Source organism: Triturus cristatus, chromosome 4_2 (assembly GCF_964204655.1).
Source record: "Triturus cristatus chromosome 4_2, aTriCri1.1, whole genome shotgun sequence".
Taxonomy (NCBI): domain Eukaryota; kingdom Metazoa; phylum Chordata; class Amphibia; order Caudata; family Salamandridae; genus Triturus; species Triturus cristatus.
In genome coordinates this window covers 42,851,873-42,865,212 of record NC_140586.1, presented here as the reverse complement: position 1 = coordinate 42,865,212, position 13,340 = coordinate 42,851,873, and the positions used below count along the sequence as shown (strand labels likewise).

Sequence of the window (13,340 nt, the reverse complement as noted above, 5' to 3'; positions counted from 1 at the left end):
TCTGGCATCAGAAGATATCACCAACCCAATAAAAGCTGGGGCTCATCAGGTGACCCGTGTGCCCAGCATATTCAAGAATATCTCTCTCTAATGTTTTTTTTAGAGTTTTACATAGCGCAAACTAGACGCGAGAAATCGGGTATCAGAGAGCAGTCCATGAGCACCAGTTTCGTTACGGAAGAACACATTCATTTTTGGTAGGCATGGGGAGATTAAGTGATTTGCCCAAAATCACAGGATGTTTTAGCGTCGTCTATGACTCACCCGGGAAAGATACTAATCACTCATCAGCTTTGGAGCCTACACAAACGAGCACAAAACCACACGAATCAAACCAATATTTAGAAGAAAAATCAGGCTCCAAGTCCGCGGAACCTACAACTTCAGACCATCCCTTTTTTTAAAGAAACTAATTGAAATAACTGCTTTTAAACAAATATCGCCATTCACCGAAGAGAATATCCTTTGTTGTGACTACCAAATTGGAATCCTTCCTCTCTGGCACTGAGACATCACTGATCTCAACATGAGATGACATTCACAACAACTGGCTCCAAGGTCCTCGAGAGGGCCGATAATTACTTGGATGTGCGGTGGTAACTGCTACTGCAAATTATGAATTATGAGTTTTGTGGGATTTGTTTTTTTTTTTAATTGGATTTGGGACAATCTGGGTACTAGATGCAAAAAAGTACAGTAAAAATGTATTCCCTGTTAAATTTCAGGTCAATCCTGATTGAATTTAAAGGGATGTAATGCCCAGTAATACCAGAACCAGCAGCTTTTTGTGGAGCATTCACCAAAATCTTCATGTTATGTTCCATTACTTCAACAAAACTCATAATATACGATAATTACTGGGTACAAAAAATTCGCAACACCTCAGTGTTGGACTTTATCAATACAATAATTATTACATTAAAACTGGATCACTTTTAAAAAGGCCTAGGAAAGTGGTGGCAATAATTCTGCCTGATAGGTTCTAAGCTTCTCAAACAATATATCACCCTACGCTTGTATAAAGTCTCTATGACCTAGGAGCTCAGGAAACGTCTTCAAATGGGTTAAATATTACCTCGAAGACAAGGGGCTCACCATCTTACTTACCCCTTTCTTTTATGACCCATTCTACTCAACAGCTTGTGTATTTCAAGGCACAATCATTGATCTCTTGTTCAAGAACACTACAAGGCCTCATTTTCCTGCCATCTCCGATGTTAGAAGTATGCAAACGACAAAACTTTCCAGAGTTTGAAAACTCATCTGCCATTAACAGGCGAACGGTGAGCAAACGCCTGTAATTATTTGACCACTGTATGTTTGTCAACCATCCCAAAGTTCAATATCTCAAAAACAGACTCTTGCATGTGTAAACTAGAGGAACTAATACTTATCGACCCCATGGCCGCATAACTAGGACTCCCCACATTCATACTCTCCTGAAAACCTGAATTTAAGGGTGTCCATGGTCTCGAAATTACTCTTAGCCCCACAAAGCGTCCACATGATGGGAAGTCTTTGATCAATTTTCCCCTGCCTCTGGTTCCCACAATCCAAGCTACACTCACAATAGTACTCTTCAACCTCGAACATGTCAATAGACTCTTTCTTGGAACACCCATTTTAGTACTGTGGAAGCTACAAAGAATTCAAAGATGTGCCAGTCAGACAAGTGCTCGAACGACCTAGCCATAGCTAGATATCTTGGCTCTACACTGGCCACCTATGGTCATAAGGATCACCTTTAAAACAATGTGTTTAATTCACTGAGCAATCCATGATACTACACAGCTCTTTCTTCAACAAAAACTCCAGACCGATCAGCAGTTAAGAGTTCTGCACTGAAGATGTGCCCCATTATTTACCTGCCATTCAAAAACACCAAAAACAGTGTATATGCCTCTGTGCCGCCAAAATCTGAAATTAAATCCCAGCACAATTAAGGAGAATTCACAACCACCTCCAATTTCCGAAGGCACTAAAAGCATGGCTCATCTTCTCGCTGTAAACACATGGTGCTGGCTGTGTAGGTAAACAGGTCAGTACTTCAATAACAAGCGACCTGCCCCATATTGCACCATTTTTGGAGCAGGTCTTTGAACCTTATGCACTGCAAACACCATCCACAATGTGCGAATAAAATATTTCCAACAAACGATGAAAATAAGAGCGCCTTGAGGCCTCGTCAGGACAAGCAACAAACAACCTCTCCAACACAATACCTTATGGGAAGCACAATACACCTGCTTATCGCGCTGTTATTGTATTGTAATTGCATTTATATAGCGATTACTACCCCTGACGAGGCGTCGAAGCACTTTTTCAGCGAGTAGCATGCTACTCCGGGACCCATAGAGGATTAGTGTTGAATTAGTATAGTGAAACATGCAAGTAAATTTTAAGTGGTGGATAGGTTAGTCAGTTATAGGTTAGTCAGTTATTTGGATTCAAAAAGATAGCAGAATCTTGAAGCACGCTACTCCGGAAACCCATAAAGGATTAGTGCTGAATAAGTATGGTGAAATATGAAAGTAATTTGAGTGGTGGATATTAGTCAGTTATTTGGAGTGAGAAGGGTAGCGGAGGGATAAAAGGGGAGAAAGGTTTGCATTCATGTAGCACCTGTTACCCCTGATGGGTATTGAAGCGCTTTTTTGGCAAGTAGGACGCTACTCTGGAACCCATAAAGTATTAGTGTTGAAAAAATTTGTATGGTGAAGTATGAAGTAATTTGAGTATTGGATATGTTATTCAGTTATTTGGATACAGAAGGGTAGATTGCTGAACCCCTTGATGGGGTTTTGAGGCACTTCATTGGCAAGTAGCATGCTACTCTGGAACCCATAAAGGATTAGTGGTGAATTAGTATAGTGGAGAAGTGAACATGTTAATCTGTCATTTTGATTGAAAAGGATAGTGGAGGGACAGAAGAGTGTTTTTTTTTTTAGGTCATAGGGGGAGGCTTTAGGATAAAGTAAAAGGGTTTTTTGAGGGGAAGAGTCAGAGGGAAGAGTTTATAAAGGTTTGTTTTGGGGGGGGATCGGTATAGTAAAAAGAGGTGTCAGAGGATGAAAGGAGGGGTAGACTAGGAGAGGTTCTAGAAAGGGTTCTTTTGGGGATCATAGTAGTGGTATGGGGTTTGGTATAAATGACAGAGTGGATGTAGAGGATATATTGATATATGTATAGGGTGAGAGATAGGGTAGTGCTTTGGAAATAGTAGTAGAAAGAAGTTTGAGATGAGTCAGAAGGTTGGGCCAGAGGATATATTGAGAGAAGTATAGTCTGAGAAATAGGGTAGTGCATTTGAAATGCTAAATTAGAAGAAAGGGATAAATATATAGATCCATAAGTACAATGAAAGTATATAGATGCATAGAGGAGGTAAGTGTATATATAGATTAAAGATATTGTGCATTGGATATGCTTTTTCAGGAGAAAGGTAATAGACACACAGATCCAAGTACATGGAAGGTACATAGATGCAAACATGTTATGGCAAATCGTGATTCCCAAAGGTTCCTCAATTAACCAAACCTTAACTCTCCCACCCTGCATCTGAACTTTATCAACTTCAACTCCAGAATCCTAGTATTACCTTACTTTAGCTCTCATACTCCGCTTTGTCACTGCAGCCACCCCCCCAAATTGGACATCCCCCAATACTCACTCAACTGTCCACGTTATCCCTGCACCTACGCGATCAAACGCTGACCTCGTCTTCATTACAGTGCCTCGACTTCCCAACGTGTCACTGCACCCAGGGCCGGCTTTAGGGCAGTGCGATCGGTGCCACCGCACCGGGTGCTGGCTTCCTGGGGGCGCCGTGTTTGAAAGTTTATTATGCTTTTGAAGCACCTGCTGCAGTGTTGCTTTCCCCCCAGCAATTACCAGACCTCACATAAATGCCAAGGTAACTTGTGTGATTAATTATCTTCCTGTGTAGTTGAGGTTTTGACTTAGGTGAAGTTAGTGTAGAGGGTTAATATGCCTGCTGCAAAGAACGTGTACCATGTAGATTACAGAGTGCGTATGATGTAAACAGATCAGCAGGTTACTTGCAATTTATAACTTAAAGTCCTAATATAGAATAGTGAGCTATTAACTTTCATCCTCGAACTGCATACACACTGCAAAGTATACATTATTAGAACATTGATTAATGTTGCAAAAAGGGTTAATTTGGCTAGAAATCGATTCTTATTATTAAAGAAAACTCCCAACTATGCTGTTTCTTTTTCGACTCTTAGTTTGTGCTTCTCCACACCAAGCACTCTTAAACTATACTGCCTACCAGTATGGATGACATGTGACTCCTACACTTTTAGTCCTTTGGCATATGTAACATTTCCTATACACTGATTTACACGCGTATGATTGATTGTCTCTGTGTAATGTGTGTACACTGGTATGAGTGGCGCTATATAACTAATTCAATGCATCTGAGAGTGTGTGGTTATGGAGACTTGGTCACTGTTAAAGGGTGCTAGTGAGAGAATCCGTCGTGGAGGTGGTCATTGGGGGGGGGGGGGGCGCCAACAAACATTGTCGCACAGGGCGCCACCAGCACTAAAGCCGGCCCTGACTGCACCAAATACCCCTGACCCCCACTCCACTGTGTTTCAACTCCCCAACTTCGACCCTTCCCCTGTGACTTCAAGTCAACTCTCCATCTTTTTGTACTTTGACTCATTTCCTACTATTGCAGGTTAACTGTTTAGTCGCACTGCATTAGGCATACTCTTTCTTCGACTCCACTAATGCATACTTAACCAAATCCATCCTTTTTCCCTGAACACGGACCCATCGCTCTACCGCAATACCTCATAATTTCTGTAAACCTCGTCAGCCTATATTAACGATTGGCACTGGGCATGAAGTACAACACCCCACCGTCCGACCCCATCCCGAGCGATGGAAACAGGATCTGTCACCCCCATCTCACCTCCCTCATAGACGGATAAGGAACTCCCAGTCCTCACCTGTCTCTGTACTGACACCGTAGAGCCCCGGCATCACAACAAGCAGCGTCATAGGTCTCTACCACCTACACGGGGGTGGCGGCAGTTACATAAGTGTTGTGTAGGCCAGGCAAGGGCATTTTACATCCGCCTGGGCGCAAAAGCACCGCACAAATTTCGATGTAACTGTATATAACGGCTACGTTTTATCCGCTCCACGGAATGAGGTTGCAGGCTAGCAAGATCCTCCCTCCTCTTCACTTGGAATGGTCCCGCCCGGTTATTCGCTCGATAGTCTCTCAGTCTCCCTTTCCGAGACATAGACACAGAAAGAGGACGTCCCAGCCATCGACGCAACAAGCATTTGCAATATAGGTCTCGAATTTACGAGAGTTTGAGCTATTGGCATTGTAAATTAAAATGTCTTTTATTTATGTGTTATTTTTAAAACAGATCAATAAAAACATTGTCATTTACAATGCCAATAGCTTAAACTCTCGCAAAAGTGAGACATATTGCCAGGGCTTTAAGTGGGATGAAAAAACTGGCTGGGTCTCTCAAAGGGGCGTGGCCAATGTAATTAAGGGTGTGGCTTAAAACACCTAAGGTAAAAATCTGTGCTTAGCATAGTGTGCCACCCTATTTGTAGTTTGCTGTTTCTGTCATTGCATCCAGATATATGCTACAACAATTAACATCATACCTACAACAAGTCAGGACTATTGGCTTTGTCAATAGTTGTTAGTTGCATAAGACAAATTAGCAGCAACTATGGCTTATATATAATATTGAAAAAGCTTCCACTTAAAGCCCTGGCGACACCCCGACAATGTTGCTGCTCCAGAGTTTCATAAAGAGAAGGGAAATCCAGAGAGAAAATGACTCTTTTTAACCCCTTCGCCGCGGGAGTAATTCCCCTGTGGCGCAGGGGGGTGGGCGGCGGCGCTGTGCTCGTGACGAGCCCAGCTCGTCATGAGGCACAGTGGAGCTGTGCTCAGGACGAGCTGAGGTTGTCACGACTCCGCCCACTAATTGATTCTCCCGCACAGGCTGGGAATCAATCGCACATGGGCGGAGCACGACCGTTATGACGAGCCCAGCTTGTCATGAGCACAGCTCCACTGTGCCCCATGACGAGCTGGGCTCGTCATTAGCACACAAGGGGTTAAATGATTTCTCTTCCTCTACAACGCTCACCTGGCATGAGGTCATCCCGTAGCTTCTCCACTAGTGAAAAGGGAGCAGTGTGAGCAGCGCACATCGATGTGCCCGCTGTCACTGCAGTCCAACAAAAAATGGACTGCAATGACAGCAGGCACAAAACAGAGCCCGAAAGAGACCCGTTTCAAGGCCCCCTTAAAAAACTGCCAGGGCTCAGACCGGGTGAGACCCGGCCCACTTAAAGCCCTGCATATTGCATTGCAAATGCGTTCAGCGCCGTGCTATAAAAATAAGGCAAGCATTTGCAATGAAATAGGTCTAGCAATTGCATGCTTTTGAGCTATTGGCATTGTAATGCCTTTTATTTATGTGTTTAAAAAAAACTGCAATAAGAAAAGGCATTGTCATTTACAATAGGTCAAAGTCTGGAAAATGCAAGACCTATTTTTGGAGAAGTGTGGCTCAATGATTAGAGCGGCAGACCCTGGTGCAGAGGTCTAGCCCGGGACCAGGGTTCAATTCCACGCCTCGGCGGGTCTTGGGCTCAAAAATTCCATGGACCTGATAATTCTCGCCTCGGTGCCTATTCCAATCATGGAGTCCCACTCTGCAACTCTGGGCAATAGCTTGCTTAATCTCCACAACGGCCCCCACAACGCTAAGGATGCCTCGCCTCCACCTTGGGGGTGCCCAGGAGTGGACGCCTCACAGGGAAAGCCAGGATGGGTTCCACAGCGGTATTCGTACAAGCGCCTTGAGACCCTTGCGGGTGAGTAGTGCGCTATACAAGTATCAAATTTACATTTACAGAGAGCGTGGTGTTCCTGAAGTGGGCGCCGTGCTCAGCATTAAAGTAAAAAAAAAAAAAAGTTGAAACGGAAAGCACGGTGTCCCTGATATGGGTGCCGCACCAAGCGTTACACACTAAAAATCCTAGATCAAAACGAAGCCTGTCTGCTAATCCTGCTTAATCTATCTTCGGCATTCGACACCATCAAACATCAAACATGACAATCTTCTGGACCTTTTGAAACATAGAATGGGCCTATCTGGATCAGTTCTAAATTGGTTTACCTCTTTCCGCCAAAATAGATCCCAAAGATTCAAGGTCAATCAATCCTTATCTATGGACGTCCCAGTCACATTAGGCGTACCTCAGGGTTCATCCGTCTCACCCACACTCTTCAACCTATCAATGGAACCACTCACCGAAATTCTCAGCTCCTCAAACATCCAATATCACATTTACGCAGACAACACACAACTTTACTTAAAAATCACCTCTCTGGAAGACATAAAATCTCTCAACCTAACTACAAAAAACCCAGATTTGGCTGTTGGAAAACCACCTGAAACTAAATACCCTCAAGACTGAATTCCTCCTAATTGCTCCACCCTACCAAACTTCCATCATTGAAGAATGACTTCAACAACTAAAAGCACTCAACTGCAAACCCCATAACATTGATTCAGCGAAATCGCTGGGATTAACACTTGACAGAAACCTAAACATGCAGAAACATATTAGTGCCGTAACAAAAGGAGCAAACATTCAGATGAACACCTTGAGAAAATGAAAACCCTTCCTTCCCGCAAGTGACTTCAAGCTGGCAGTTCAAGCACGAGTAATCCCAAGACTTGACTATGGGAGTGCTATGCTTTGCGGTCTTCCCAGATCGACAACGGCCCCTTTAAGAGCATCACTCAACTCAGCGGCCAGACTTATCATGGACTCAAAACGAAATTGTCACATTACCCCCGACCTTAGAGTTCTTAATTGGCTTCCATTTGAAGCTAGAATTCAACTAAAAGTCGCATGTATGACTCACAATGCCCTACATCACAACACCCCAAGCTACCTGGCCCAGAAACGTGTGCTCTCATGTGGCAACAGATCCTCTAGAAGTTCCAACAATCTTCTTCTGAAACTACAAAGCTTTGCCCCAAAAAAAAAGACATACAACCGTGCCTTCTCTGGAATTGCTCCCAGGATTTGGAACGCATTACCCCCTGAAACCAGACGGAATCGCTCCGCTACCTCCTTTAAGAAAGAAGTAAAGTCTCTACTCCTAAGGAAATTCACATGAACATTTCATCTAATTACGACTATGGCGATTTGTATATCAAGACTCAATGTTTGATTTTTAATACTCGTGTGTTTCTTATTGCTACCCCTGTAAAGCGCTCTGATACCCGCAAGGGTCTTGTTCGCGCTATATAAAACCTTTAAAAAAAAGAAAAGATGAAGCATGCATAGTGCTCCATACAAGAAGCAGCCACCCTTGTCCTGCAAGTGCTGTGTGAGCGCTCTGCACATTCAAGAAGCAGACGCCTTTGTCCCGCATTAGTTATTAAACAAAATAGTGCTCACCGACTTATAAAAGCAGACAGTGTAACAAGACAAGTAAAACATCCTGTCGTTATGGGAGGTTACACATGCAGACAAGGCAGTACTAGAAAGGCACTACTAAGCCTATTCACAAATGAAAAGCAAGAATTTTGCAGGGACAGTAACAGGAGCCTATTGAAAAAATGGTCGGGAAATGGGCGGAGCTTGTATGCCATACCTCAATACAGCATGCCTTGCAAAGCAGCACCTGCGCTGCCCAGGCTTGACATAAAAAAGCATTAGGAGAGAGTGTGTCCTGCATGCAACAGCAGACAGGACAAAGCTTTATGAGAAAATGGTGCTCAGATGCTGTAATTAAAGCCTACAGAGTAACAACACACGTAACAGGCGGTGTCGCCATGGGAGGTTACAAAATGAGTCAAGGCGGTACTAAGTAGGGACTAATAAGCCTATTGACCAATAAACAGCCACAGTTTACAGTGGACAATGACACAAGCCAATGAAAACTATGGGCGGAGAGTGGGCATAGCTTCAAGTCTATAACTGAATACAGCATGTCTTGCAGAGCAGCACATGCACCTCCCAGGCTCTATCTAAAAATGATCATAGCTAAAATGGACATAACACAGTGGTGGAGGAGTGTTACCCCACTATGTAGCAGTGAAATAAAGTAAATATAAAATGATAATAACTCATCGTTATTATCATTATATTTGTTCTTGTTGCAGCAGCTTTTCAGGGCATGGCTGCTCTGCTCTCAGAGGATGGGGAGGAGTGGTGGGCACACTCTGCAAGTGCGCATGAATGCTTGGCCGGCCGTCTCGTGACCAAATATTCATGCTCACTTTGCATGTTCTCCACCCTGGCTGTATTGCAACCTGGGTGAATAACATGCCCAGGCTCCCACTGCCTGTCTGATCACCAAACCACGGCACTCAGACCAATCACAACACTGCATTGCAGCGTTGTGATTGGCTATCTGGAGCCTGGGTGCTCTTGCTGTTCCGGTGAGAAAGGGACTACTAGGAGAGACACCGCGAGAAGGTACGTTTTTTCATTCTTTTTCACCCCCTTCCCCTGCCCCCCTCCTCACCACCCCTGAGTCGTACCGGCCGCCGCTGGACAAAAGTTACCAAAGCATCCAGTACTGAAACATTTTCAAGGTAGTATATATGGCCTTGACAAGCCTTCAATGCTGCCAGAACTCTCAAGTTTGCCATGTTCATGAGTGATTAGCACATCCAGTCCAGGTTATTTTGCTTTGTATTCTGGGACTTGTAGAACTGATTCATACTGTACATACATACCGTATCATAGCTGCCAAGGTTTCAGATTGCTTTGTGTGACATTTTTATGATTTTAGTATCATTAAGAGTGACATTCAACAACTATGAGTGACCCTTTCTCGTAAGCTAAATTAAGTAATGAAGATGAGGGAAACATATGAGTATCAGAAATGACACTCATTTGAGCAATGAGAAACTCTAAGAAGATATTGAACCTGCTGCAACCTAATCGACCTGTAAAACAAATATCTAACCATGATATATATTTTTTTAATTGTTTTTATTTGCCAACAGACACATAAATTACCGGCCCCTGAAGATCCAGGAGTTCCGGCCCAAGCATTGCCCCCATAATGACGTTGACATTTTACCAAAGGAGGATAGTTGAAAATGCATTTCAGTTGAAAAACAAACCCCCCCAACACCCCCCCCCCCACATCCCGGACCCCCCCCCCCGACCGCGCCCTACCACATTAACCATGATATTTAAACTTCAACTCCGACCTTAGCAGGTAAATGTATAATGTCGTCAGCATTAATTTTTTTACACTTACGAAGTCTCTGAGTCACAGTGCTGCTGATGGAACATAACGCCTGCTGGCCCTGGGTCTCCCTAGTCTCGTGGAGTCGGTCACGCTCCTTGGCTGCAGACAGCTGCTGGCAATCGGGATGAATTCTCACGTAGTGACGAGGGTGAGAGAAGGTGATAAGTAGCGAGAGCCATGCTTGTGCCTTTTAAAGACACTCAGCACCTGCTTTCAGACTCACGCCGACAGGACACAACCCCGGGGACCCCCCACAACAGGGCTGGGCAGGGGCGTAACACAGGTCCCCGCAGCCCCCGCGGTGGGGAGGAGGGGCAAGCTCCAGGGGGCACTCACAGCACTCTGGCTGCAGGGCTCCTGATTGAGCCTGGAGGGCCCCCCCCCAAGTGCCTTGCAGGGAGGCCCCCTCAAGGTTCGTTAGGCCAGCGTTCTCCTGTAATTATTTAACTTGGCACAGGGGCGGCAATTAACTCTTGGGAGCCAGGCGGTAAGGAAATTAAGATAAACATAACTCCGATTTTTAGGTCTCACCTGACCCAGCGCATGCGCTGGTCTGGTGAGACTTATTAAGAGGGCTCCAAAAAGTGCTACCAGGCCAGCCTAGAGCTACAGTGCATGTGCGCGGGCACGCGCGCTGCGTTTTACCGCAATTACTTTCACTTTCGCGGCCGCAAGGCCGCTTGGCATAGCCAATAGGTCTCGATTTTGGGACCATATAAGTATTTAGTTACGCAACTGTTGCATGGCTAAACACTTATAAGGTCCCAAAGGCGAGACCTATTGGCTATGCCAATGCTTGTTTTTTGTGGTGCCTGCCTGGGCCTTGGCTTCATGTTTTCTTTTTGGACTGTACTAGTAGTTAGAAGTACAGCGAATGAGCTTGCAGTACCGTTCTGCACACAGCAGACCGTGTCACTTTTGAAAGTATGAGAAGGGGGTTTGGGGGGCAGCCGAACACCAGGCAAATTGGGAGGGGGTGGGGCTGGCCATTTAGCGGTATGAAGAAATTAACTCCTAGGCAATCAATATCAAATTACACAAGTGACATAATATAAGGAGAGACCGAAAGAAGAAATTATATAAAATATGTTATCACTTTAATAATTGTTTGTTTAAAAAGGAATTATTTATATATTCCTGAAAATCGTATCCATTACACAATATACAGTACATCAATTTTTATAAAATAACATGTATAAAGACAAAGAAAGTGGCAATATTTTATTAAAATAACTATCATAACCATTTAGTGGCCATTTAGTAATTTGGGCTGGTTAATTATAGTCCAATTATTGCCCAAAGTAATAAGGGCTTGCGCGGGACGTCCCAAGCAACCATTTTAGGTCCTGGTAACCTGGTGGCTGGGAGCAGGGTAGTGTAGGCAGTTTAGCTTTTTGGAGGCAGTTTTAGCTTTAGCGTTTTGGGTAGCTTTTCTCGCTGGGTTAATATGCGGGATTATAGAGTGCTGGAAGCTGATGCCAGAAGCGGCGGGCGAGGTGCTTCCCCCCCCACGGCGTGCCTTGTCAGGGGGTGGCAGCCGCCGTCGTGGCTTGTAGCTCCCTGAAGCGCTCGAGAACGAGGGACGTGAGTCTTTGGGCCGCTCATATGACAGGAAAGCGGCCTCAGAATGTGGGCCTGCGGAGCCTCGGGTTTGCTCGGAGGCTCCGATGCATAGTGGGCGGGGCCCGCCGGAGGAGCACGTCTCGTGCTTCTCCGGCAGAGCGCTCAGGAGAGGTCCGGTCTGCTCGGCGGCAGGGTTGAATGAGCCCATGGTCCTCAGAGCATCAGGATGAGTGGCAGGCGGGAGGGAGGGGGGAGTGGGGCATACCTCCCTCATAGCTGCCGCTATGAGGGAGGTTACTGAAGGTCAGGAAAGGGGGGGAGATGGGAGCATGGGATGAAAGAGGGCTGGGGAGTGGCCCCAAGGAGATGATGATGTTGGCAATTTTGGGGATGAGCTGGACCCCTGCTGGGGCCAGCAGGAGCAGAGTAGCCTGGTGAAGTCCCCAATGGAGGAGAGCAGGGAAGAGTCAGGGCTGGGGGAGGGAGGGATACAACTCTTGGAGGATTCAGTGGGGGGGAAGAGGATTTCTCTGGGGAGATGGGGCCAGCAGGGGGTTAGCCATGCATGGGAGGTGCCTTGACTATTTCACCTCATGGAACGAGGAGGTTGGGGGTTCAAGACGGTTGGGCAGGTAGATACATATATGGCTCAAGGTGGTTCGGCAGGGATAGGGGCAAGAGGGCTGTTGCAGGAAGCGGGGTAAAAAGAGGGTAGGTGCAGGGCAGGATAGGGCACCTCTGGGATGGGTATTCTGCCTCGCCAACCATCAGCGGTTACAGCCGGGCTGCGATGGAGTGAAGGGGAGGAGGGGGGTTAGTGATCAGGAGGTGGAGGATTTGTTTAAAGGCGGTCGGGGATGGTCAGAGAGTACATTAGGGGTAAGTAGGAAGAGGAGCAGGGACGTAGGAGATGGGTTACACAGGCCCAGCACACCAGACCTGTCACTTATATTTCAGGTGGAGGGGCAATGTCGTGGTGCGGACTTGGCAGAGTTGGGAGCGGCTCGGGGGCGCTGAGGAGAAGGGAGGGCGGAGGAGAAGGGAGGGCGGAGCCTCATGCGGCGCACCCGTTACTTGCGGGGTACCTGTCGTGGCTGGCAGAAGTAGGCCCCGAGCGATCTTGCTGGCCCCAACACCTGACAGACCTAAGCGGTCCACAGGACAACAAGGACACAGGAATATGCAAACAAAGATGGAAGGTTATTTCAGGCGGATGCAATCAGCATCGCCTGGAGCAAAGATTTGGGGGCCCGATAGGGGCCATCAAGGAGTTGGTCGCGAGGAATTAGACTTTGATGAAGAAAGCCTGGAAGAAGGCGAAGTAAGAGAAGAAAGTGAAGGGGAAAGGGGGGGCAGTAACGTGTCTCATAGTCAATTACAGGTTATAAGAAAGGCGGCGGAGCCTACAAGGAAGTTGGCAAAATTGGCACAGGTAACAGGCCCACTGGCAAAAGCGGACTGCAGCAACACCGGG

At 46.0% G+C, this 13,340-nt stretch overlaps 1 protein-coding gene across 4 annotated transcripts in view; it reads right to left on the bottom strand.

The window, feature by feature from the left end:
* ATG101 (autophagy related 101) overlaps positions 1 to 10,368 on the bottom strand; it is a 28,951-nt gene extending 18,583 nt beyond the window's left edge. The window contains exon 1 of one of the 4 annotated variants that reach the window (XM_085600359.1): positions 10,313 to 10,368. Coding sequence is in view for 1 of the 4 variants with exons in the window: in XM_085600355.1 (XP_085456481.1) it covers positions 4,983 to 5,034 (52 nt within the window). In the remaining 3 variants the exon portion in view is untranslated. Of the gene's footprint in view, positions 1 to 4,823; positions 5,256 to 10,312 lie in introns of those variants that run through there. The other 3 variants (XM_085600355.1, XM_085600356.1, XM_085600357.1) reach the window with 3 other exon arrangements.
* Between the last annotated feature and the right edge of the window lie 2,972 nt (positions 10,369 to 13,340).